Source organism: Hippopotamus amphibius, chromosome 8 (genome assembly GCF_030028045.1).
Source record: "Hippopotamus amphibius kiboko isolate mHipAmp2 chromosome 8, mHipAmp2.hap2, whole genome shotgun sequence".
In the NCBI taxonomy this organism is placed as follows: domain Eukaryota; kingdom Metazoa; phylum Chordata; class Mammalia; order Artiodactyla; family Hippopotamidae; genus Hippopotamus; species Hippopotamus amphibius.
In genome coordinates, this window is record NC_080193.1 from 129,650,700 (window position 1) to 129,677,582 (window position 26,883).

Here is a 26,883-nt window from a genome sequence, read left to right on the forward strand (position 1 = left end):
CATCCTGCATTTTACCTGGCCACCCTAATCCTAGACCTTAGGTTCCATCCATCCACTCATTCATTCATTCCCTTATCCATCCATCCATCCATCCATCCATCCATCCATCCATCCATCCATCCATCCACAGATTTATTCAAATAGATAGCAACTGAGCACCTGCTATGTGGCCAGAAAGATGCTAGGGAAAACAGTGAAGAACAAAAATGGACAAAATTTCTGTTCTCTTTGGAACTTTCAACCTCTGTAGCTGGGAAGAGTAACAATAATCATATAACTGACGAGGTGAATGGGTATTTGCTAGCTGAGTTAAGTGTGCTGAAGGAAAGGAGAGCACATTACAAAGGACCAGAGGTCAGAGAAAGCTTCCCTAAGGAAGTGGTATTTGAAATGAGAGCTGAAGGCTAGGGGAAGAGCATTTAAGATGGAAGAACTAGCCAATATTTCTTGTCTATGTTGAGATTAGTGACTGCAGAGTTGGACTGAAAGATTGGTTGGCCTGTTCTTGGACAGAGTTGGAGAAAAACATGCGTAGAGGCACCCCTTTACCTCCTCAGTCATTCTGGTTCCTGTTACACCCGCAGCCTTGCTTTGTGACCATAATAGGACACCTTCCATGAGTAGTACCACCGTTACCCTTGGTAACCCTTCTTCGAATGTCATTACAAGGAAACATGGGCATTAGAAGGTACAACTTATGAATCTCCTTGTGCCTCAACTTCCTCAGCTATCACATGGGATCCACGTAGTGAATTCAGCCTTGCTCACTGGATTGTTGTGAGGATTAAAATAACATGGAACCTTATGTTTGAAAAATGAGTTTTATTGTTCCTGTATTATTAGTTATACTGAAATAGTTACTACTATTGTTTTTGGTGTGGAATAATTTCTGTACAATATTCAACAAAATATGTCTCCAGATGTTATACTGGATATATTGAAACTCGGACACATATGAATGTGACATGAATAAGTGCTTTTTTAGGTTTTTCATTGGTTTAGTGAGAATACTAGTAAAGTATTTGCCAGGTTTCCACCAGTGTGGGGTTGAGAGGGTTAATGTGCTTAGAGCGTTTTGAAAGTAGGTTGCTCCCTGAACACAAATATAAATCTCACTTGTTATTATTACTATCATTATAGCTGATGTTTCTTTTTTAACACATTAACTTTCCTCCACTGAGCAAACCGCTCAATTGTTAGGAAGACTCATGTCGTCATTTGTCTCTTCTTGATGTGTCTCGCTGCTGTTGAGCTAAACAATTCTTTAGCTCCCAGGGTGCTTATTTAATAAATGATGCTGTGAAGTTCCCAAAGAAAGACTTTCAATTTTCCTCTTGTGTGATGGCTGTGATCAAGCTCCAACACCCTGTGGTCTGGTTCAATGAGAATGTACACTTGGAATTCATTCACTAACTTACTCGTTGTATTTAATCTGTTAAGTTCTATAAACTGTAGAAGTACCTAATGCCTTTCTTCTTCTCTTGACAATTTTCTCCTTTACTTTCCCCCAAACTTTGAAAGAAAGGTTAATTGCTATATATTTTTGAGCTAATCTTCTCTGACTTCTATAAGACACTGTGAAATAACAAGGTTATCGGTATTTTATGTCTCTCTTAAAATGCATGCATGCACACACACACACATGCGCGCGCACACACAATACATCCCGGCTAGAAGTTGTGTGGAAATAGTTGATACACTGAAGTTGTAGAATCATGGAGTTAGAAAATTTGAAATCAAGGTCAACTTTTTCATTTCACAGGTGAAGAAACTGAGGCTCAGAGGTTACATGTTGGAACCAAGATCACATGACAAAGGCAGCACTAAAATGTGACCTTAGGACCAAATCCAGCCACACCCATTTATTGTATTGTCTATGGCTGCATTTGCACTACAATGAGATGAGTAGTTTCCTTTTCGTTGTTTGTTTCTATTTTATTTAATAATTGATTTTTTTTTACTGAGGTATAATTGACATACATTATATTAATTTCAGATATACGACATAATGATTCAATATTTGTATATGTTGCAGAGTTGAGTTGAGTATTTTCAACGGAGACTATATGACTCACAAAACCTAAAATATTTACTGTCTGGCCCTTCACATAAAAGATTGCCCACTTCTGTCTAGGCTTTTGGAGTCTTCTGCCTCTAGCTGGCAGAAGGGGAGCAGGCATGAAGTATATATAAAGTGGAGGCTGGGGAGGTGGTGGGGGCAGCCAGGCCTGGAGGGGTATACATTGTTTCTGCTCACATTCCATTGGTGAGCATCCATCACAAGGCCCCACTTAGATGCAAGAAGGGTTGGGAAATGTAGTCCTGAGCAGCTGATTCCCAGTGCAAATTCTACTCTACAGAAGTGGGATCATGGCATTTGATGGATAGCTAGTTGGTGCCACAGGTGGTCAGAACCCACTGGTCTGCTGTAGTATAGTAGATACAGTTTGTGGGTATCTGCTCAACACATGGCCCCCATCCCTGAGACCTACAGCCTCCCAGAGGGTGGGCCTCTTTGGACATGTCTTTACTATCTGATCCCATTGCTTGTCATAGATAATTACTGAATTGAAGGGTGACACTTGGTTCAAAAGATAATTCCAGAGATTTTAATCAGATACTAAGAGATGATAGTCAGTCTCTGTGGGTTTGGTTTTTTTTTTAAATGTTCTCCATTTACTAAACATTTTAACTAGAATAATAAATACAGACTCTCAGTAGAGGCCATGTTTTTCTTTAACTCTATTCCGAATGTTACATATTGCTGGACCTTTAAAAATAATACACATAGCCTATTTGGCTAAGATGGGAGCACAACATCATAATTATAATTAGTAATACAAAATTTACAAAGTGGAAAGGCCAAAGATTAATATCTTTCAGCATTCTTCAAGACAATAAAGCTTAATAAATTATAAGTATTTTAATTAGACACAGAAGCTGTGGGGCAGCCACCTTTAGCCCCCACAGAAAAGCAGAGGAAGCCACACTGCAGAGTAAGTGAAGGATGAAACGGGTACACAGAGAAGAGACAAGAAACCATGTGGCTCCATGAAGAGCAGAGCTTCTTTAGCTCCTGATGGTTTTTGGATTCCTGGTTCTTGTTTTGCATGAGGCCCATCTGTACTTCCTAACTTTGAGACTCTTCAGAAACCCACTGCAGTGAACATACATGGTTGTGTCTACCCTGCACCTCTTCCTTTATTTAGGGGAAAAACTCTTTCTCCATTCCATACTTGTGACCCAACATGTGATCACATGATCTTGCTTTTTCACCCACAGTGATTAATACAGGGAAGAGACACATGACCCAAGTCAGGACAATCAGAGTCTTCTTCTAGGATGTTTTTGAAATGGAAATGGGAGAAGAAACACTTTTCTCCAAAGAAGGAGTCAGAAAGCTACATCCCGGCCAAATTCAGCCTGCTGCCTTCTCTGCTTTTGTTTTTTGAAATAATTATAGATTCATAGGAAATTGCAAAAATAATAGGGAGATTCCAGTAGCCATCACCCAGCTTCCCCAATGACAACATCTTACGTAACTATCATACATTATTAATACCATGAAATTGATGCTAGCCCAATGCAATTAACTAGACTACAGACCTCAGTCAGATTTCACCAGTTTTCACTTTTTAAAAATGTCTTCGTGTGTAGTTCTATGGCATTTTACATATTTACAGAATCCTATAACCATCATCACTATCAAGATACAGAACTGTTCGATCACCACAAAGGAGCACCCTCTTGCTACCCCTTCAGAGTTGTACGCTCCCCACTTCTTCCCTAATGCCTGGCAACCACTAGTCTCTTCTCCATCTCTATAATTTTATCATTTCAAGAATGCTACAAAAATGGGATCAACAGCACATAACCTTTTGAAATTGGCTTTTTTTCACTCAGCATAATACCCCTAGAGCCATTCGACTTTTGTGTATCAACAGTCCATTCCCTTTTATTGCTGAGTCGTATTCCATGGCACAGATGTGCCACAGTTTGTTTACCATCCACCTTTTGAAAGACATTTAGGTTGTTTCCAGTTTGGGGCTGTTACAAATAAACATTCATGCACAGGTTATTTTTGTGTGAAAAATTTTCATTTTCTAGGGTAAATGCTCAGGAGTGCAATTACTAGATCATATGTCAAGTGCATGTTAAACTTTTTAAGAAATCGCCAGACGGATTTCCATTTCACATTCCCACAAGCAATGTAGGATATCCAGTTTCTTTGCATCCTTGCTGGCATTTAGTACTGTCAGCATTTTTATTTTAGTCATTTTGATAGGTTTATGATAATATCTCATTGTTTTAACTTGCATTTCTCTAATGGCTAGCACTTTTAAACATCTTTTCATGTGCTTAGTTACCATCTGTATATCTTCTTTGGTAAAGTGTCATTTTAAGTCTTTTGCCCATTTCCTAATTGGATTGTTTTCTCACAGTTGGGTTTAGAGAGCTCTTTATATATTTTGGATTTGAGTCCTTTGTAGGACATGTGTTATGCAAATATTTTATTTTATTCTATTCCATCTGCCATGTGCTTTTGTAAACAAAGTTTTATTGGAACTTTCATTTTTGTAAATGAAGTTCTTTTTTTTTTTTAACAGACAAAAATAGCATATATTTAGAGAGTACAATTTGGTATCCCAATCTCCCAATTCATTCCCCCTCAACCCTCCCCGCTTTCCCCACTTGGTGTCCATATGTTTGTTCTCCACATCTGTGTCTCTATTTCTGCCTTGCAAACCAGTTGATTTGCACCATTTTTCTATAGTCCACATATATGTGTTAATATACGATATTTGTTTTTCTCTTTCTGACTCACTTCACTCTGTATGACAGTCTCTAGGTCCATCCATGTCTCTACAAATATCCCAGTTTGTCTACTAACTTTGGGTTTTGTTTGCTCTTCTTTCTCTAGTTTCTTTAGGTGTACGGTTAGATTATTTGGGACTTCTCTTGTTTCTTGAGGTAGGATTGTATTGCTATAAACTTCCCTCTTAGAACTGCCTTTGCTGCATCCCACAGGTTTTGGATCATTGTGTTTTCATTGTCATTTGTCTCTAGATATTTTTTGACTTCCTCTTTGATTTCTTCAGTGATCTCTTGGTTATTTAGTAGCGTATTGTTTAGCCTCCATGTGTTTGTGTTTTTTACAGTATTTTTCCAGTAATTGATTTCTAATCTCATAGCATTGTGGTCAGAAAAGATGCTTGATACGATTTCAATTTTCTTGAATTTACCAACGCTTGATTTATGACCCCAAATGTGATCTATCCTGGAGAACGTTCCATGTGCACTTGAGAAGAATGTGTTATCTGCTGTTTTTGGATGTAATGTCCTATAGATATCTATTAAATCAAGCTGATTTATTGTGTCATTTAAAGCTTGTGTTTCCTTATTAATTTTCTGTGTGGATGATCTGTCCATTGGTGTCAGTGGGGTGTTAAAGTCCTCCACTATGATTGTGTTACTGTTAATTTCCTCTTTCATAGTTGTTAGCATTTGCCTTATGTATTGAAGTGCTCCTATATTGGGTGCCTATATATTTATAATTGTTATCTCCTCTTCTTGGATGGATCCCTTGATCTTTATGTAATGTCCTTTCTTGTCTCTTGTAACATTTTGTATTTTAAAGTCTATTTTATCTGATATGAGTATTGCTACTCCAGCTTTCTTCTGATTTCCATTTGCATGGAATATCTTTTTCCATCCCCTCACTTTCCATCTGTATATGTCCCTAGGTCTGAAGTGGGTCTCTTGGAGACAGCATATATATGGGTCTTGTTTTTGTATCCATTCAGCCAGTCTGTGTCTTTTGGTTGGTGCATTTAGTCCATTTACATTCAAGGTAATTATTGATATGTATGTTCCTATTACCATTTTCTTAACTGTTTTGTTTTTGTTTTTATAGGTCCTTTTCTTCTCTTATGTTTCCTGCTTAGAGAAGTTCCTTTAGCATTTGTTGTAGGGCTGGTTTGGTGGTGCTGAATTCTCTTAGCTGTTGCTTGTCTGTAAAGCTTTTGATTTCTCCTTCAAATCTGAATGAGATCCCTGCTGGGTAGAGTACTCTTGGCTGTAGGTTCTTCCCTTTCATCACTTGAAATATATCATGCCACTCCCTTCTGGCTTGCAGAATTTCTGCTGAGAGATCAGCTGTTAACCTCATGGGAGTTCCCTTGTATGTTATTTGTCATTTTTCCCTTGTTGCTTTTAATAACATTTCTCTGTCTTTAATTTTTGTCAGCTTGACTACTATATGTCTTGGCATGTTTCTCCTTGGGTTTTTCCTGCCTGGGACTCTCTGTGCTTCCTGGACTTGGGTAGCTATTTCCTTTCCCATGTTAGGGAAATTGTCAACTATAATCTCTTCCAGTATTTTCTCAGGTCCTTTCTCTCTCTCTTCTCCTTCTGGGACCACTATAATGTGAATGTTGGCATGTTTAACATTGTCCCAAAGGTATCTTAGGCTGTCTTCAGTTCTTTTCATTCTTTTTTCCTTATTCTTTTCTGCATCAGTGATTATCACCATTCTGTCTTCCAGGTCACTTATTCGCCCTTCTGCCTCCATTAATCTGCTATTGGTTCCTTCTAGTGTATTTTTCATTTCAATTATTGTGTTGCATATCTCTGTTTGTTTGCTCTTTAATTCGTCTAGGTCTTTGGTAAACTTTTTGATCTTTGCATCCAGTCTTTTTTCAAAGTCCTGGACCATCTTCACTATCATTATTCTGAATTCTTTTTCTGTAAGGGTGCCTATCTCCTCTTCATTTAGTTGTTTTTCTGGGGTTTTATCCTGTCCCTTCACCTGGTACAAAGTCCTCTGCTTTTTCATTTTCTCTATCTTTGTGTGGCTGTGGTTTTCAGTTCCACAAGACGAAATACTGCTGATACTGCTTGATACTGCTGTCTGCCCTCTTGTGGAGGAAGCTATCTGGGAGCCTCTTCATTTTTTATTGAAAGTCAATATTGGGATTTTCAGTCACATTTATTTACTAAATATTTATTTAACACTAACTTTCTACCCAGCTGCATTAAGGTATCCACAGAGCCACTTCCATCTCAAGTGCTGCTTACAAGTAGGTCCCAGGGGTCCAACAGTCACAGAAACTCCTATAACCCCAATTCCTCTCCTTTCCCAGTCTCAAGAAAGCTAACACTCTCCATTTTGCACCATCTTCCTTAACTCCTATCAGCCTCCTCACCACTGCTTGCATGCGGGAAGCAGCTTTAGCTTAGCTCCTTCAAAGGCTACCCTTTAAGACCCTGAGTAGTCCCTTAACTAGAGAGAAGCTCTTAACTGCCTTCCCTGAAAGGGTTAGTGATGGAGTGTGAGGTTGTGGGGGTGTCGGGGCTGGACCATAAGAGGCTGGACCCAAGAATTAGAGGGTCTGGCTCTTCTTGCAGGAGGCAGGAAGAAGGAGAATGATGTTTTTATTCTTTTGAATCTCCTACAACTCTGAGACAAGGTCAAGTTAAATATCTCAATCAATCTCCGTGTCCATGATTGTGATTCATTTCTTGAGAGGAGCAGAGCTGAGTCAAATGGTGGAAAGAGAACGTGGCTGAGAGTGACGCATCTGGGTTCTCATCCCAACTTTGCTGTTATCTGTAAATATTTGTTGAATGAATATTCAAATCTCTTCAGTGATGTGGGGTTTAGCACCACCTCCTACTCCTTGCTTGGTTTGTACCTCTCACTTCTCTCAGGGAATCTCTGTGAAGATTTTGAAAAGAAGAGAATGACAAAGAATTTTGAATGCGTACAAACTGCTTCCTGTGGTGACAGAATAATGGCCTCCTGACGACATCCACGTCCTAATAGCAGACCTATGAATATGTTAGGGTGCACCGGAAAGAGGAATTCAGATTGCAAATGGAATAAATGTTGCTAATTAGGTAGGATTACCCTGGATTACCTGGGTGCCTCCAATATAATCACAGGGGTCGTTAAATAGGGAAGAGGGAGGCAGAATTGTCAAGGTAATATGAGAAAAATTCAACCAGCCAGTGCTGGCTTTAAAGACAGAAGGAGGCCCCAAACCAAGGAATGCAGGTGGCCTCTGGCTGGAAAAGGCAAGGAAACATTCCCGGCTAGAGCCTCCAGAAGGGACACAGTCCTGCCAATGCTTTGATTTTAGCCCAGGGAGACCCATTTTGGATTTCTGACTTAAAGAATTGTAAGATAATAAATTTGTGTTGTAACCCACCAAATTTGCAGTAATCTGTTACAGCAGCCATAGAAAACCAGTAGTTACTTGTAAATGTTTTAGATGGCATTAGTCCTTAACCCCCTAGAATAAGAATGGGTCTAGATTTTTAACCATAGTCAGACATTTGTCATGCAAACTAAGGTATCTGTGGGTAAGGCTCCCAGTTCCCAATTAATCTGAACCCTCAAGCACATTATATTGATCTGCATTTTGCTTGTTTGTGCTGCAGTGGATAGCAGTGTCCCTTAAAGTGAAGTGTGAGGGTGCAGTCATCTGCTAGGGCTGCCATAACAAAATAAGTGGCTTAAAACAACAGAAATTTATTCTCTCACAGTTCTGGAGGCTAGAAGCCTAAAATCACAGTGTCAGCAAAGACAGCCTCCCTCTGAAGACTCTAAGGAGGAATCCTTCCTTGCTTCTTGCAGCTTCTGGTGTTTGCTGGCAGTCTTTGGTGTCCTTTGGCTTGTGGCAGCATAACTCCAATCTCCACCTCCATATTCATACGGCCTCCTTCCTGTGTGTCTCTGTCTTCATCTCTTTCTCCTTATAAGGACACCAGTCATTGTATCTAGAGCCCACCCTAATCCAATATGCCCTCATTTAACTTAAGCATTTGCAAAGACTCTATTTCTAAATATGGCCACATTCACACGTACCAGGGTTAGGACTTTACTTCAACATACCTTTTAGGGGGACACAGTTCAACCCACAACAGAGGCTCCTTCCTCAGAATTCCCTGTTGTTCTTGTTAAAGATGCAAATTCTGGGGACCCACTCCAGACTGCCTGATTGGGTTTCTTTGGTTCAGGCTTAAGAATCTACTTATTTACCAAGCTTTTCCATGAGTGGTTGTCATCCTAAACTTTGAGAACCATTGATATGTTTAACGGTTTTATTTTTCATAGTTTAAAAATGGTAAGGGAAGACAATTTAGCTTAAAGTCACTTTTTGTCTTCCAAATATTTAATTTACATATTTATGGAGGTGAAAAAAATGCAGGGAAGCTCTCCACCTGTGTACAGTGGCATACACAATTTCCACAAGATGCTAAAGGTGCCCAAGAAAAACAGGTGCACAAATGCTTCCATAAACACAAAACTGATCTGTTTTCAAGCTTCCTCCAAATGACCTCCAAGTTGGGCAATTTCTTGGCTTAAGAAGAGAAGAGGTGCCTAACAAAACACTGATCTGAAGGAAAAGAGACAGTGGCTTTTGAGAGCCCCTGAAACACAACATGGTCCCAAGAAAAGCCCTGCCATGTTTTCTGACAGCAACACAGCTGCCTACAGAGGAGGCAGCCCGGGGAGAGGAACAAAGGACTGAGAGAAATTCTGGGGAATCTGACAGAGGCAGTTCAAGTCCCCAGGAAAGTTCTGTGCTGTGCTGTCTCTCCTCTTAGACTGTTAGCTATAAACCAACACAGTGGACGGATGTGTCCTAAGTACATGGCCACCCCACCCCCCACTTCAGTTTTCTCTAGCCAAGATTTATTCTAAGGTTAAAATATATGGGGTGTATATAGAAACACTGGGAAAGATGTTTGCAGAAATAGAAACAGTGGCTATATCTGGATAGTAGGATTTCAGGTGGTTCTTTATAATCTTTGTATTTGATATTTTTCTTCAATGAGCATCTATTATTCACAAAATCAAAAACTAAATCACTATAATTTTCAAATAGTTGTGCATATGAGTACTTTAAATGTGCATGTGAGATGGTAAAGAAAATAACAGCAAATAATTGAGATGGTGTTCCATAGAAGTCCAGTCCATTAATTAAGATTCCTTTGGTCTTTGTAGCTGACCATTGTTTTGTGAAGTAAATCAGGAACAAAGAGAGGGGAAAACAGGGGCCTGTGGCTCCCTAACAAGTGGTTTTGTTTTCTCCCTCTTCCCCTTCTACCTCTCAAATCTGAGGATGAGGAAGAAGGAAGGGAGAGAGGAGGTTCATCAGAAGAGGAGAGAAAGTGGGAGGCAGCGGCTGGGCCAGGGTGTGGCAGACAGCGGAGGAAGATGGATGGAGATCCCGAACACTCCTTCAAGTCTCTGAAGGCGCTTGTTGAGATTTTTATTTACTCGTTGAGTGTGGACCAGACAAAGGGTGTTGTATTGAGAAACAAATGATTTAACTCATTGGTCGAGGCTTGGGGTCCCATCTGCCCCATGGGGTCACCCTACTCTTTTTCTGCACAGAATCCCGTGCTTTAGCAGATGTTTTTACTTAACATGGAGGTAAAGGTAATTTTTCTCTATGTATTATCCCAGCTCTTAATAACAGCTTCTAGAGCACTTACAGCTAACAGGGAGCTTATAGAGCTTAAAGTTTTAAAATATAAGCTTACAAAATTAAACTTATATTTTTATTTTCTATATTTTCTTCTGACAGGTAAAAAATAACTTTGAAATCTTCACCACATAGCAATATATACCCATAATCCACATTTCCAACCACACCATGATTTTTGCTGGGTTAGAGAGATGCCGGGACTGACTAGAGATTTTCTTCAAAACCCCTCTTTACCACGTGTGGAAGGGAAAGGAAAATGTTGGGGAGACGCCAAGATGAAGCATGATAGAGCAACAGAAAGGAGCAGATTTAGCCTAAAGATTTGAAAAAAGAGAAAGAAGTAAGCTGGTTAACACTGGGGATAAGTTCAGTGACAGAACATTGGGAGGGCGACGGGGGCTAGAAGAGGCAAAGAGGAGCTGTTTCAGAGCAACACAAAAATCCCTGTGAGGTGAGGAGGAGGAAGAGAAGATGTGTGAACACTGGCCAGGGTGGCCCTGGCGTGCAGCTCTGAGTCTGAGCCTGGGGCCCGTGTTTGGAACCCTGATGACGTTCATCCCTCCACGCCTCAGTGTCTAGGAACTAAAAGAGCAATAGCTGGGCCAGAAGAGATCAGGGAAAGGGAGCCTGCAGGAACAGGAAGAGAAACATCAGCACTTTCCACTGTGCTTATTCTAGTAAAGAGTGTGTGACTCATCCTGGAGCAAAGTTATTACCTGTCATCTCACAGTTGAAGGTGATTCTGCTAAGTCTGATTGAGGGGATATGGGAAGGAAACTAACATTTGGCAAGTTTCAACCATGTGCCAGGCACTTTGTCAGATGCTTTTTGCATTATTAACCACACAGGGAGACAGCACTGTTGTACACTTTTTGTAGATGAGGAAACTAAGGCTACAGGAAAGTTACATAACTTGTCAAAATCACAAAATTAGCAAGTGGCAGAACTTGTATGATCTATCTGGCTTGAAAAATCATTGCTCTTTTTGCCGAGTAGAAACATTATGGCAAACTGGAGAGTTCAAATCTCTGCTTTTGTTTTTGCTTCTGGTCACTGCTGCCACCCATTACAGAAGGATTTTGGCCTTGAAGTTTTAAATTCTTTCTTTAAGGTGGGGGCTGCCATTGCATGGTGTGTTAGTCCAGGTCCTCCAAGAAGCAGACCCCAAGACAGGATTAGAAGTGCAAAGATCTTATTAGGGGACATGCTGATGTGAGAGAATATGGGGAGGGAGTGGGAGAAGGCTGAGAGCTGTCAGATTGTGATGCAAGTCTGATCCTAACGAAGAAGAAAACGAAGGAAGATTGGATAGAAGCATTGGTAGAGCCTTCAGGGACCCTTGAGACAAAACCAGCCATGAGAATAATGACACTTGAGCCAAAATCACCTTCAGCCAAAGCTGAGAAGTCCCACATCTCCTGGGAATGAGCCTGACTCAGTATCCCTTCCTTATTCAGCCACTGGCTGGGAGCACCTATGGGCATCGTGGTCTCTGTGCAACCGTTGTGATGGCAAAAAAGTGAAAGACAACCCAAAGGATGGGGAAAATACTTGAAAATAATATATATCTGATAAGGGACTTGAATCCAGAATACACAAAGAACACAATTCAGTAATAAAATGACGAATAAACCAATTAAAAATGGGCAAAGGATCTGAACAGAAATTTCTGCAGTGAAAATATACAAGTAGCCAATAAGCATGAAAAGATTCTCAACATCATTAGTCATTAGGAAAATGTGAAAACCATCATGAGATATACTGCACTAGGATGGCTATGACTAAAAAGATGAACAAAAACAGATGTTGGCCATAATGTGGTAAAATTGGAATTTCATATGTTGCTGGTGGGAATGTAGAGTGATGGCATTCCTTTGGAAAACAGTCTGACAGTTCCTCAAAAAGTTAAACATAGACTTGGCAATTCGACCCCTAGATATTTACTCAAGAAAATTGAAAATATATGCCCACATAAAAACTTATACACAAATGTTCATAGCAGTATTGTTCATATTAACCACAAAGAAGTGCTCATTAACTGGTGAATGGATAAACAAAATGTGGTATATCCGTACAATTGAATATTATTTGGTCATAAAAAGAAATAAAGTATATATATATATATATATATATATACAATTTTTAAAAGAGAGAGAAAAAAAGAAATGAAGTACATATAAAGTGTATATATATATATATATACACACACATACATACATTTATGCACATATATAGTTGACCACTGAACATAGGTTTGAAATGTGAGTCCGCTTATATGTAGATTTTTTTCAGTCAATATACAGTTAGTCTTCTGTATCCATGGATTCTGTATCCGTGGATTCAACCAACTTCTGATCATGTACTAAAGGGACTTGAACATCGTAGGTAGCAGGAGGGTGTGCTGGAACCAATGCCCCATGGATACAGAGGGACAACTCTGTGTGTGTGTGTGTGTGTGTGTGTGTGTATGTGTGTGTAATGGAATATTATTCAGCCTTAAAAAGGAAGGAAATTCTGTCATATGCTACAGATGAGGAACCTGGAGGACATTATGCTACATGAGATAAGCCAATCAAAAAAAGACAAATGATGTATGATTACATTTACATGAGGTACCTAGAGTAGTTAAACTCATAGAGACAGAAAGTAGAATAGTGGTTGCCAGGGGCTAGGGGTTTAGGGGGTGGGGGGCAAGAGTTGTTGTTTAGTGGGTATGGAGTTTCAGTTTTACAAGATGAAAAGAATTCTGGAGATTGGCTGCACAACCTGAACATACTTTACATTACTGAACTGTATACTTGAAAATGGTTAAAATGGTACTTTATATGTATCTTAGTACAATTTTTAAAAGAGAGAGAAAAAAAGGAATGAAGTAGTGACACATACCATGACATGGATGAACCTTGAAAACATAGGAAGCAAAAGAAGCCAGGCACGTATTATATGATCCCATCTGTATGAAATGTTAAGACCAGGCAAATCCACTGAAACAGAGAGTGAGTTAGGGGTTGCCATAGCTGGAGGGAGTGAGGAATGAGGAGCGACTGCTGATGGGGATAGCTTCCTTTTGGAGGAATTAAAATGTTATGGGATTACATAATGGTGATGGTTGTGCACCTTTATGCATATAATAAAAACTACTGAATTGTATACTTTAAAAGGATGAGTTTTATGGTATGTAAATTCTATCTAAATGAAGATGTTATTTTTTAAAATGCTGCAATGGATTTCAGAGCACATCAGTTACTGCCTTCCCTTCCTCCCCAACCCCCTCCGTGGTCAATTACATTTCCTGTAGTTACAGACCTACAAGGTGCATTTTCATGGCTACCACACATAAAGCTCTAATACAAGTACATTTTTGGTGTTGATCATGATAGTAGTTACCTAAAATGCATTAAGTGCAGACCTGAGCAGAGTAATGGACTAAATTATTTCCCCAAATGATTTCTTTTTCTAGGATTCAGCAAATGCATGGTCCTGAATTTCTCACTGAAGGTATATGAGTTCTGGTGCTCTTATTTCACTGATGCAACCATTTTGATTCTCAGAGAACAAAGAATATATCAGCAGAAAGGATGAAATGGTTTCAGCTCTACTTTGTGACCCTAACAAACATAAAAAGAAGTTGGAAACAACTTGGCATTTTTGACTGCTGACCAGAACCACGCTTATGCAAACTGTCACTGGGTCGTTACTGCCATCATCCTCACTTTGGGCAAATCAAATGCAAAAAAGGAAGAATGGGACAAGCCCTGCGGAAACAAGATGGGAACGCTTGTGACTCAGGGTGCATGGTAATTTTTTTAAGTTCCAGATTTATTAGTTTAAGTGGAAGATAAACCAAAATCTGATTTTAAAAAATTCCCCACAGAGATGGAAGGGACCAAAGGAGGGAACAGTGATAAAAGCCAGACATTTTTGAGATTACTGTAGTTAGATCCTTGACTTTGGAATCATGTACATGTTTTACATGATGAAAATAAAATAACTATGAAAATAAAAAATGAAATGAATAAACCCAATTGTGGATTGAGTGGGTGGCTTAACTATACAAAGAACTATTTCAAGGTATTTTAAAAATAATAACTTGACTGAGATGTACCCTAAGATAAAGAGAACTGCAAATACAAACTTGAATTTTTTCCAGTGGTCATATTGTTAATAATAATATTGATACAGTTATTCTAAACTATTATGTATGCAATAAGATAAAGCAAATAAGTAATTATGTTCATTCATTAGAAGCCAAGGTTTTCAACATGAAAGAATTATAAATATAAAATAAGAGAAGTAAAAAAAAATGCAATCCTAAATTTGAATTAGAAGTATAAATGCATGATGCATTTTCTATCTACTGGAAAAGCCTAGAAACAATGGTGAACCCAGTTTCATTGATCTATGCTGCTACCCAGACAGCAGTCTCTAAATACAGCTTCCCACCAAAAGTAACCAAACTCTTGGGGAAATAGCTAATTAACCGGGGCAGGAAATGATTATGACAAGCTCAGAATACCTTGTTGTATTAGAAAATAAGGAAGCTATGGAAAACTACTGGAGTGATGACAGAAGGATTCAGAAGCCAATATGAAGGGCCAAAATTGGGACAATTCAAGCCTCAATATGAATAACTGCAATGAAATGAAACACACTAAAACCAATGAGTTTCATCTTTGGAGGATATTAGCAACCAAATCATTTTTCTGAAAAAAAAAAAAAGAAAGAAAGAAAGACAAGAATCAAGCATTTATTCTGCCTTTCCTACATAAATTGTACCTCAGGAAAATCAAATTATTGATGAGAGGAAGTTTCCCTTGATAGATTTAGGCTCATAAACGAAGAAGGAATGATAGAAATAGAATATGATCATTTTGCAACCCTCTAATGAATTAGTGGAAATAGGAAGTGATCTCAATAGGCTGCTAACATTACAGAGACAACCAGACATTTTTCGCCCCCTAGTGGAAGCTCACCATTATGAAGATTTCTTGATAAAGAAGCAAACCTGAATCCATTACAGTAGCAATTAACAATGTGTCAATTTCAATTTCAATTAACCTTATTCAAATTTCAGTTAACCTCTATGTGCTGTCCAATATGGTAGGCACTAGTCATCTGTGTCTATATAAATTTAAATTAATTAAAACAAAATAAGTCAGTTCCTCAGTCACAGTGCGAAAGCCACGTGTGTGGATACAGAACATTTCCATCATTGCAGAAAATTCTGTTGGACAGGGTTGAAAATGTAACTACTAGTTTACAGGAAGCACAGGAAACAAGAACATGATTCACACAGTGTGACGATTCAGTCATCAAATCCAGGATGTAGGAAACTCTATTGGACAAATGACCCAGGTCTTTCAACCAAAAAATTACAAGGGGAAAAAGGGGGTGGAGAGCGAGAGCTTATAGTTTAAAAGAGACTTAAGATAAACATCAATCAGGGACTTTCCTGGTGGTACAGTGGTTGAGAGGCTGCCTGCCAATGCAGGGGACACGGGTTTGATTCCTGGTCCGGGAGGATCCCACATGCCGTGGAGCAACTAAGCCTGTGCACCACAACTATTAAGCCTGCGCTCTAGAGCCCACGAGCCACAACTACTTAAGCCTGTGCTCCTAGAGCCCGTGCTCCGCAACAAGAGAAGCCACTGCAATGAGAAGCCTGAGTACTGCAATGAAGAGTAGCCCCCACTCACTGCAACTAGAGAAAGCCCGTACACAGCAATGAAAACCCAACACAGCCAAAATAAATAAGTAAATAAATAAAATTAAAAACAAACAGGGACTTCCTAGGTGGTGAAGTGGTTAAGAATCTGCCTGCCAATACAGGGGACATGAGTTCGATCCCTGCCCCAGGAAGAGACCACATGCCGTGGAGCAACTAAGCCCATGCGCCACAACTATTGAGCCTGTGTGCCACAACTACTGAAGCCCACACGCCTAGAGCCTGTGTTCCACAACAAGAGAAGCCACCACAATGAGGAGGCTGAGCACCACAATGAAGAGTAGCCCCTGCCCACCTCAACTAGAGAAAGTCTGTGTGCAGCAACGAAGACCCAATGCAGCCAATAAATAAATAAATAAATAAATTTATTTTAAAAATAAAACAAACAAAAAACCAAACAAAAAACAAAAAACATCAACCAAATGTAAAGTGTGGACCTCATTTGAATATTTGGATATTTGATATACTATGAAAGTAGTATTACCCTTTAGTAATAGTGATATCATGGTTATATCTAATACATAATTATCTTTTAGAGATATATCCGGTAATGTTTACAGAAGAAATGATTTGATGTCTAGATTTAGCCCTAAATTCAGTAGGGAGAGAAAGTAGGCCAGGGCATAAATGGCATAAGATTTGCCATATGTCAATAACTCTTAAAGTTAGAGATTCCATTAAACTATTCTATTTTTTTTGGATAGGTCTGAAGTCTTCCATAAGAAAAGTTTTTAAAAATGACTGGTTTATCTTTTAGATTCATAAAGCAGGTCTGAAACCCTTTGGTACTTTCTGCTATTGTATCTTTTCTATTCTCCACGTCAGAATGCTTGCAGCACAGAAGAGCGGCATCACATTGTGCCACTTTGTTCTCTGACGAGCTCTCTCACCCTCTGACAAGTTACATAAATGTGTCTTCCCATTATATCAGCTGTAAGACCACTTGGGTAGGCGTCCAGCAGCTATCTGACATTTACTGTACACTGTGAAGTGATTATGGCATCCAAAGAAACATGGAGGCTACTGGAAGTACAAAGATGGATAAAAAATAGTTCTTAACTTCGGGGAGCTTACACTCTCACGAGGAGGTTGTCATGTAATTTATAATAAATAAATTACTATAATAAAGCAGCAGTCACAAAGTTTAGAGAAGACTGAAGAAGGGATTGGTTTATTATATCTTGGGGTGGTGTTGAAGAAAGGCTTTATAAAGAAGGTGGACTTTGCACAACATTGTGAAAGTGAAAACATGCTTTCCAGGTTGACAGCATGAGCCAAAACAGACAGGCAGGGAAGGGGCTGGCATGCCTGAGAGACTGCACACAGCATGCCTCACTGCTCCGGAGGTGTTCGTTAGTAAAATCCAAGTAATTACTGTCTTATTCATGGGAAATTTCAATTCAATTCCATCAATTCAATTCCATAAACTTTCAGTTCAATTTAATGAATACTTAGCAAAGCAAATGAATAACTGAAAATATTCTATCATTTAAGCAGTTTCTATGCGTATAACATGCCCCCGGAGCCTGTGGAGGGTCCAAAAGAAAAATAGGAAAAATTCCTAAAGGATTTTCTGGTCTTGGTAGAGAAGCAGGATGTACATGTGTAGAATAATTACAGAGAATGATTAGAGAATTCTTGAGGAAGGCAAAAAAGCAAAGTTTCAAAGAGACTTTGAAAAAATAGGCTAGAGTTTTGTTCTAATTTGAGCTAATTCTGCTGGTAATGACAGCCAACACTGAGGGCTCCAGGACATGTCAGGTCCTACATGAAGCGCTCACACATACTACCTCATTTTTTAAAAAATTTTATTTATTTATTATTTTTTGGGGGTACACCAAGTTCAATCATCTGTTTTTATACATGTATCCCCGTATTCCCTCCCTCCCTCGACTCCCCCCCACCCTCCCCGTCCCAGTCCTCCAAGGCATCCTCCATCCTCGAGTTGAACTCCCTTTGTTATACAGCAACTTCCCACTGGCTATCTATTTTACAGTTGGTACATACTACCTCATTTAAGCTCAGATTCGTGAACAGAAAAATCTAGGTCCCAGTGACCTGTATATTTTTCTTCCGTGTTTTAACTGTAGGTACTGGGGAGGTCATCCCCCAAGTCTGCCTCACTCAACTTTAGCTGCTTTTCACATATGCACGTGTGCCTGCGTCGGGGTTGGGGGGTGTGGGGAGGATGGGGTGTATATCGTGAGATGAGACTGACACAGGGAAGTCTTTGCGCTGCCTGACTATGGTGAGACTTGATGTGAACAGATGAGCTGGGCCAATGTGATTTCTTCTCCAGGCAAACTGGTCTGCAAACGTGGAAAGAACTGGCTGGTTGGAAGAGGAGAGAAGGGAGAAGGGAGGGAATACACGAAGAGCAAGAAGCTGAATCACATTAATGGCCAAACACCAGTGAGAAGCTCCTATGGCCCAATGCAAATGCCTCTTCTGATTTTTCTAAGGTCTAGAAATTTGGATCTTTCCAAGGTCTTTTTGCACATTTATCCTTTTATAGATCGTATGAACTTGAGAGTCTTAGGACTTAGAAGTGCAAAGATGTTTTTCTCACTTAACTGCTGTCTTTGGTTTCAACTCAGTCTCTTTTGGGTAAATACACGTCAAATATGGAATATTCCCTCTGTCTCTTCTCCTTCTTTTCTCCCTGGAGGGATATAAATTCCCACATGGAGAGGAATGGGCCCTGACATCAAGGGGGAGCTCTGGCCTGTGCAATGTTCACCTTCTCCAAGAGGCCCATGTGATCCTGGGTGATCTCCTTTCTTTCTACTGCATCCCTGGCTGATGCTCTAACCCTAGTAGCTCTGATGCTGGTCCTATACTGTGCCTCTTCTTCCTTCAGTGGCCTGGGTAGTCACCCCCACTTTCTCTTTGAGGGCCAGAGACTCTTGGTTGTGTTCCCTTAACTATTCAGGAGTACACTGGACTTGAGAGGATGCCCTAATCTAGTCTAAGACAATCTAGGATCTGCCACCAGCAGCACAGTCTTCCTGCCGCCAGCAGCACAGTCTTCTCAGGAACAGTGATGGATGCAGCACTTCTCCATGAGGCTTGCATTCTCCCCAGCTACAACCTTGGGCTCAGGGCCAGCCCCTTCTGTCCATGGGGCCCCCCAAATGCTAGCTTGCATTTAACAATCTGCACTCTGCCACACATGATTTAGCCAGGCTGAATGAAACCCAAGTCCTGGATGAGTTCTTCTAGAATCTTGTTTCCCATCCCTTGCTCAAAATTCACTTTTGAAAGATAGGTAATCTGCTCTTGTGTGTTCATGCATGCTTTTCCTCTCTGGGAGTTGTTGCTTCATGTTCTTATTAGTACTGAGCCCTTTCAGGGAACATGACCAGACTTGCCTCTTGCAACCAGTCTGTCTCCTCCTGCATTAGAAAATTAACTTCCAAGATTACTTTCGTTTCTCTTCTTAGTTTTAAGAATCTAAATTGGAACTCAAAGGTGAACAATGATTTCTTTGTTCTTGCCTTCATACACTCTCTTCCTACAGACAGTGAGCATGCAAAGTTGCCTGCTGTCTGAAAGGCAGAGGGAGCGTAATGGTTACAAGAAAGCTCGAGGAGAACACCTTAACGGATATTGCAAAGTGTCGTCCACTATACAACAACACTGGAGTATCTTGGTGAAGTTTCTTACAACCTGTGCAACACACCACCAGAATCCCTTTTAAAATGCTGATATTTGAGCTCCAGGATAATTTACAGTACAGATTTCCTGAGTTACAATACAAGATTTGCATGACATCATTCTGTCCACAGGAAACAGTCCAACCCACAATACAATCAATCCTTGAAATAGCTTCATTACTAGATTTTTTCTACATAACTAATTCTTTTAATTATACATGGAAGATACGTGAAACCCACAGATAATGTACTCACCTCATTTTCACCATTATCTCCAACATCAATCTAAACATAACCTTCTTATGGGCAGGAGCAATTATATCTAGTAAAATAATTAAAATACTAGTTTGGAATTTTTCCTTTTCCAATCCCTGAGGAAGATACTAAGGAAGAGGAAAGAGGAAGGAAAAAAAAAAAGGACATTGTGGTGTGCTCCAAGGACAAAGAACAAGATAGACTCAAAGGGCCAATATTGCCAGAACAAAGAGCTACAGGACTCCTATCACTCTGTACTATGCAACAATTGCAATGTCCCAAACTTTCCCAAGCAGCATGCCATGTCCCTTGCCCATCCCATATAAGGAAAGGCATTTGCCCCATTTTTCTCCTGCTCAGCACACTAAAAGTATACATCCTCTGCCCAGTCAGCAGATAACTGTAGGTTCCCTGGCTATAAAAACAGGCAAGCAACCCATGCTCAGGGTCGGCTTTCCCTGACTACCAGGAAATCGGCCCGCTGTTCTAAACAGCAACCTTCTCTCTAATAAACGCTACCTTCCCTGCATTCTGCCTTGTGTCTGGAAATTCTTTTCCAACTCACACTCCGACCATGACATTTGGTGGCCCGTGTGGGGAACTTCTCCTGGGGGAAGATCTCCTCCCCCACTTCCTCTCCTCATTCCTTGGGACCCTCTGTGAACAGGCAGGTGGCTGTGGAAGCAACAGAGGAGCTCTGGCCGGGGCCACACCCCGGTGGGTTCCAAAGGCTCCACAGTTCACTTCGCCCCAGTAACTGCCGCCCGGAACGGGTGAGGGTCCTTCTGTCTTCCTTCTGACGGAGGACGAGGCCAAAATATTGTGCGGGCACGGGTCAGGCATTTAAAAGCCACTAGGGGCCTCGCTTCGCCTCGCCTCGCCTTTCCCGGCCGCAGCCCGGGAAGGGGCCGCCGGAGCGAGCCGCGGGGACCATGTTCCGACGCAAGCTGAAGGCCCTGGGCTACCACAACCCGGCCGGCTTCAACTGCAGAGATGAAACAGAATTTAGAAACTTTATTGTTTGGATTGAAGACCAGAAAATCAGACACTACAAGATTGAAGACAGAGGTAATTTAAGAAACATCCACAGTAGTGACTGGCCCAAGTTCTTTGAAAAGTATCTCAGAGATGTTAATTGTCCTTTCAAGATTCAAGATCGACAAGAAGCAATCGACTGGCTTCTTGGTTTAGCTGTTAGACTTGAGTATGGAGATAATGCTGAAAAATACAAGGACTTGGCACCTGATAATACAAAAAATGCTGACAACGCAGCTAAAAATGCAGAGCCATTGATCAATTTGGATGTAAATAATCCTGATTTTAAGGCTGGTGTAATGGCTTTGGCAAACCTTCAGATTCAGCGTCATGATGATTACCTGGTAATGCTTAAGGCAATTCGCATTTTGGTCCAGGAGCGCCTGACACAGGATGCAGTTGCTAAAGCAAATCAAACGAAAGAGGGCTTGCCTGTTGCTTTAGAGAAGCATATTCTTGGTTTTAACACAGGAGACGCAGTTCTTAATGAAGCTGCTCAAATCCTGCGACTGCTGCATACAGAAGAGCTCAGAGAGCTACAGACAAAAATTAATGAAGCCATAGTAGCTATTCAGGCAATTATTGCAGATCCAAAGACAGACCACAGACTGGGCAAAGTTGGAAGATGAACGTTTCAGGATTTCAGCTTCTCACCTACTTAGTACAGTTGGGAACCATGTACGCTTTGGCATGTGTTTGGAAATGTCATGTTTTCAAGGGAAGAATCCCAGAAAATTGACTGTGTTCTAGAGATTTACCATCGTTGCTTTTTCTTTAATAAAGTTGGGAAGGTGAAAAAAAAAAAAAAAAAAAAGCCACTAGGGCGCCTGCCGCTTGAAGACTCCCGTGAGAGGATAAGGGGGTCACGGACAGACCAGGCTGTTAGAGCGTCTGCCGCCCGCAAAACAACGTCCGTGCACCGTGAGGCACGTGGTGGTGGAAGCAAAACATAAAGCCCACAGTCTCTCGGCCACCGCCTCCTCGGTAGGGTTCAAAGGCGGGCTCCTCAGTCCTCTTTCCCTATTACTTCTGCTTCCTCTCCTCCAGCCTGGACTGACTCCAAAAACATCTCGCCACCTCTAGCCCATCCTGAAAACTTCCTCCCACCCCCGAGGATCTTCTAAGGGCGAGTCAGTGCCCGGCTAGCCGCCGGGACCTCCCCCCTCTGCTTTCACGGGTGCCGCAGACGCACGGTTGCTCAAGGGCCACCTTCTCAGTCGGACGCGACTGCCGGGACAGTTGGCCTTTTGTGCCTCAGCCGCACGGTCTTCTCCCTGGTGCCTCAGCCGCAGGGAGACGTCACTGAGGCACAGGGGGACGCCTTTTTGCCCGTCAGTGATGCTCAATACCCCTCCCCCATTCTACGGCAGCAGGGCTAAGAATGGGGTCGAACATGTCTATCCCCTCAGACTCGCCTCTCGGTTGTATTCTCAGGAAATGGAAGACGTTTGACCCAGACAATCTCAAAAAGAAGAGGCTCATTTTCTTTTGTCACAAGGCTTGGCCCCAATACACACTTGGCAGACCAAGAACAATGGCCTCTTCACGGGACACTAAATGAGAACACAATCCTCCCACTTAATCTCTATTGTCGGAAACCAGGAAAAGATTCCCAGGTTGCATACATCCCAGCCTGAGGGGCTCCTGTCGCGTGTGTCTCTCCACCTCCGCGCTATTGCCTCGTCCTCCCCCTTCTCCTTCCCCATCAGCGCACTCACCTCCTCAACCTTCTGCTCCCCGACCCCTCCCCCACCCCTCCCCCGACACAAATCACCGCTCCCCTCCCAACACTCGGTCCCGGACGGCCCGGGGCTCCACATCAGGTTCCAATATGCTTCCCTTACGAGAGGTCGCTAATGGAGACCTAGGTACTATCAGAGTTCATGTCCCCTTCCCCATGTCTGATCTCTCTCATATCCAGGGTAAACTAGGCTCTTTTAGCCAGGACCCTTCCACTTTTATCAGGGAATTTCAAGCCCTTACCATAGCCTTTGACCTAACCTGGCAAGACATCATATAGTCCTGACCACCTGCTGTACACATGAAGGAAAGACCAGGATCTGGGCCGTGGCTCAGGCCTGGGCAGACGAGGCACACGCTCGAAATCCTAATGGAAACCGAACAGGGGCAGAAGCAGTCCCACAGGCAGACCCAGGGTGAAAATATCAAGCAAACGAAAATGGGCCAACGGAGGGCTCACTAGGAGAAATTACATGATTGCCTGTCTACTAGAAGTTATGAAAAAGGCAATCATCAAACCTGTCAATTATAATAAACTCAGAGAAGTTACACAAGAACCCTCTGAGAATCCGGCCCTTTTTCAGGCCTGATTAGCAGAGGCTATGAGGAAATACACCAGCCTAGACTCTGAGACCCCTGAAGGTCAGGCTATATTTGCTGTTTACTTTATAAGCCAGGCACCTCCTGACATCAGGCAAAAACCACAGAAATTAGAACAAGGACCACAAACCCCATTCTCTGTCCTACTTGACATGGCTTTTAAGGTCTTTAACAACAGGGAGGAGGTTTCAGGAATAGGCGAGAACTAAGAGAGGAAGAAAAACTAAAAAGACATGCTCAATATATGGCCCTTGCCATTACTCAGTCCCTCCCACAACAGGGACCCCCAGGAATTCCTCCCTCCTCTCAGAGACTGTTATTGACTTGCTACCGGTGTGGAAAACAGGAGCACACTGTCAGGAACTGCTGCACTCCGCCACCCAATACCCCACGTCCTTACTGTTGCCAAAAGGGCCAATGGAAAAGGAGTTGTCCCTCCCGCCCTCAAGTGGGTAGGCCAACACCTAAATCATCCAGTACCTGGGGTACTTCGGGACCTGGCAACCCTGGGCCAAAATCAAGGCCAACTGCCCTGGGTGGTGGTAACTGACTGTCAGGAGCAGGAACCAGATTGTGCTTTAGATCTGGGTCTCCTGGAAGCAGATGACTGAAGGTGCCCAGGGCTCAATCTACAGGACCCTATGTTCCCTACAGGAACAGAGGAGTCCCGGGTAACCCTGAACGTGGCAGGGGCTACTATAACCTTTCTTATCGACACAGGGGCTACTTGTTCAGCCCTGACTTCCTTCTCTGGTCCCACTCTCCATTCCTCGATCCTCCTAACAGGGATAGAAGGACAGCCCTCTTACGGCCGTCTCACACCTCCCTTACCTTGTTCTCTTGAAAATACCCTATTCACACACTCCTTTCTAGTCCTCCCGACCTGCCCTACACTTCTGTGAGGCCGAGACCTTTTAACAAAACTCAAAGCTACTTTATCATTTACTACAGTAAACATGGCCTTAACAACCACCACAAAAACTAACTAAAATCCCAACCCACATCCTCCAAGTTCCCCCAGAGGTATGGGACACCTCCACCCCGGCAAATCCATCACAGCTACTCCAATAATCATACATTTAAAGGACCCTAACTCCTTTCCTAGGGTACCACAATATCCTCTTAAGAAAGAAGCTTTGGTGGGACTGCAGCCTCTAATCTTCAAATTCCTTCAAACAGGACTGTTAGTCCCCTGTAATTCTCCCTGTAATACCCCAATCCTAACAATAAAGAAACCTGATGGCTCCTACCGTCTAATCCAAGACCTAAGGGCCATCAATCAGGCCGTGGTCCCTATTCATCCAATAGTTCCCAGCCCATATAACCTTTTAAGCCAAATCCCAACACAAACTCAATGGTTCTCTGTCCTGGATCTAAAAGATGCTTTCTTCTGTATCCCAGTCCACCCTGACTCTCAATTCCTGTTCGCCTTTGAATGGAGAGACCCAAATACCAAATATACTCAACAGCTTACCTGGACAGTCCTACCCCAAGGTTTTCAGGACAGTCCTCATTTGTTTGGCCAAGCACTAGCAAAGGATCTCTTGTCGCTGACATTGGGAAATAAACGTTGTTTACTCCAATATGTCGATGATCTCTTAATCTGTAGCCCAGATAAACTAACCTCAGACAATAATACTATTCTTGTTCTTAAACATCTAGCGGAACACGGTGACCGGGTTTCCCCAGCTAAGGCACAGATCACCTCCCAGCAAGTCACTTTCCTGGGGCTAATATTAACCCCAGGAAAGAGACACATCACTCCTGATCGCAGGACACTGATCCTAGACATGGCCATGCCAGCTACTAAACAACAACCTAGAACCTTTTTGGGAATGGCAGGTTTTTGCTGAATATGGATCCCTACTTATGACCTACTAGTTAAACCTCTTTATGAGGCCCTTAAAGGACCTGAAGATCTCATTCTTGAATGGACCCCTGAAATGGAGGCAGCCATTAAACAAGTAAAGAAGGCTCTAGTAACAGCTCTGGCTTTGGGCTTACCTGATTTAACAAAACCCTTCTCTTTGTTCATGAAAGAAAGGGGGTAGCTCTGGGAGTGTTAACTCAACCCTTGGGACCATCCCAGCGCCCAGTAACCTATCTATCTAAAAACCTGGATGCAACATCTCAGGGTTGGCCTCCTTGTCTAAGGGCATTAGCTGCTACAGCACTCTTAACAGAAGAAGTCTCCAAACTAACAACACGACAACCACTTACTGTTTAGACTCCACACCAGGTCATGGGTATCCTTAATTCCAAGGCATTTCACTGGATTTCTGACAGTAGAATCCAAAAATACCAGGCTTTATTCTTAGAGGGGACACACATATCAATCAAGCCGTGTACCACTCTAAACCCTGCCACTCTCTTGCCTAACTCAAATCCGGACACTCCCCTTCTCCATTCCTGTCTAGAAATTATTGATTATGTCTACACTGCAAGGCCAGACCTACAAGATACCCCTTTACCCAATCCAGACGCCGAATGGTTTAACAATGGCAGCAGTTTCATTCAAGAAGGCCGAAGGTTTCAGGATATGCAATAGTCAGTCTGACAGGGATAACAGAGTCAGGCCCACTCCATGGGGTGAACACCTCTTCCCAAAAAGCAGAGCTTATAAGATTGACCAGAGCACTCCAACTGGGAAAACGACTACGAATTAACATCTATACAGACTCGGCATACACCTTCCATGTAGCCCATGCCCATGTGGCGATTTGGAAAGAAAGGGGCCTACTAACTACATATAACATCCCAATCAAACATGGACCAGAAATTCTGGACCTATTAGAGGCCATAAAATCCCCTAAGGAAATAGCTATCATCCACTGCAGGGCACACCAAAAAGACCCATCATATATAACTAAAGGAAATAATATGGCAGATAAAGAGGCCAAAAGGGTTGCCCCAAATAATTTGCAGGCCCCCTTGATCCCAAGTTTAGAGTCAACACCCCCACGGTACTCATCCTCAGAACTTAAAGAGGGCCAAAACCGTGGGTTCACTCTAACCCCTGAAGGGTGGCTACAAAGCCCAGACACAAAACTTCTTTTACCAGAAGCTTCCGAATGGAAGATGCTGAACTACCTTCATCAGGCGACCCATCTGGGACCTAAATCCCTCTACAGACTGGTAGGGACAATATTTACAGGAAAAGGAATCCTCTCCACCCTCCAATCCGTATCCCAGGCCTGCCCAGTCTGTTGCCAGGCCAACCCGGAGGGGGCTATAAAACCCCCAGCATTACTCCATCCGATCCAAAGGCGGGGAAACCAACCAGGAGAAGATTGGCAGATAGATTTCACCCACATGCCCCCTTGCAAAGGCTTCAACTATCTCCTGCTCATGGTAGACACCTTCACAGGATGGA

The 26,883-nt window shown here is 42.0% G+C and overlaps 1 protein-coding gene across 1 annotated transcript; it reads left to right on the forward strand.

Annotated features, from left to right (window-relative positions):
• The first annotated feature begins 21,002 nt into the window (after positions 1-21,002).
• LOC130858576 (RNA transcription, translation and transport factor protein-like) lies at positions 21,003-21,978 on the forward strand. Its single transcript, XM_057745274.1, has one exon. It carries the CDS (start codon positions 21,068-21,070, stop codon positions 21,797-21,799), a length of 732 nt encoding a protein of 243 aa, XP_057601257.1. The 5' UTR covers positions 21,003-21,067; the 3' UTR covers positions 21,800-21,978.
• The last annotated feature ends 4,905 nt before the right edge of the window (positions 21,979-26,883 follow it).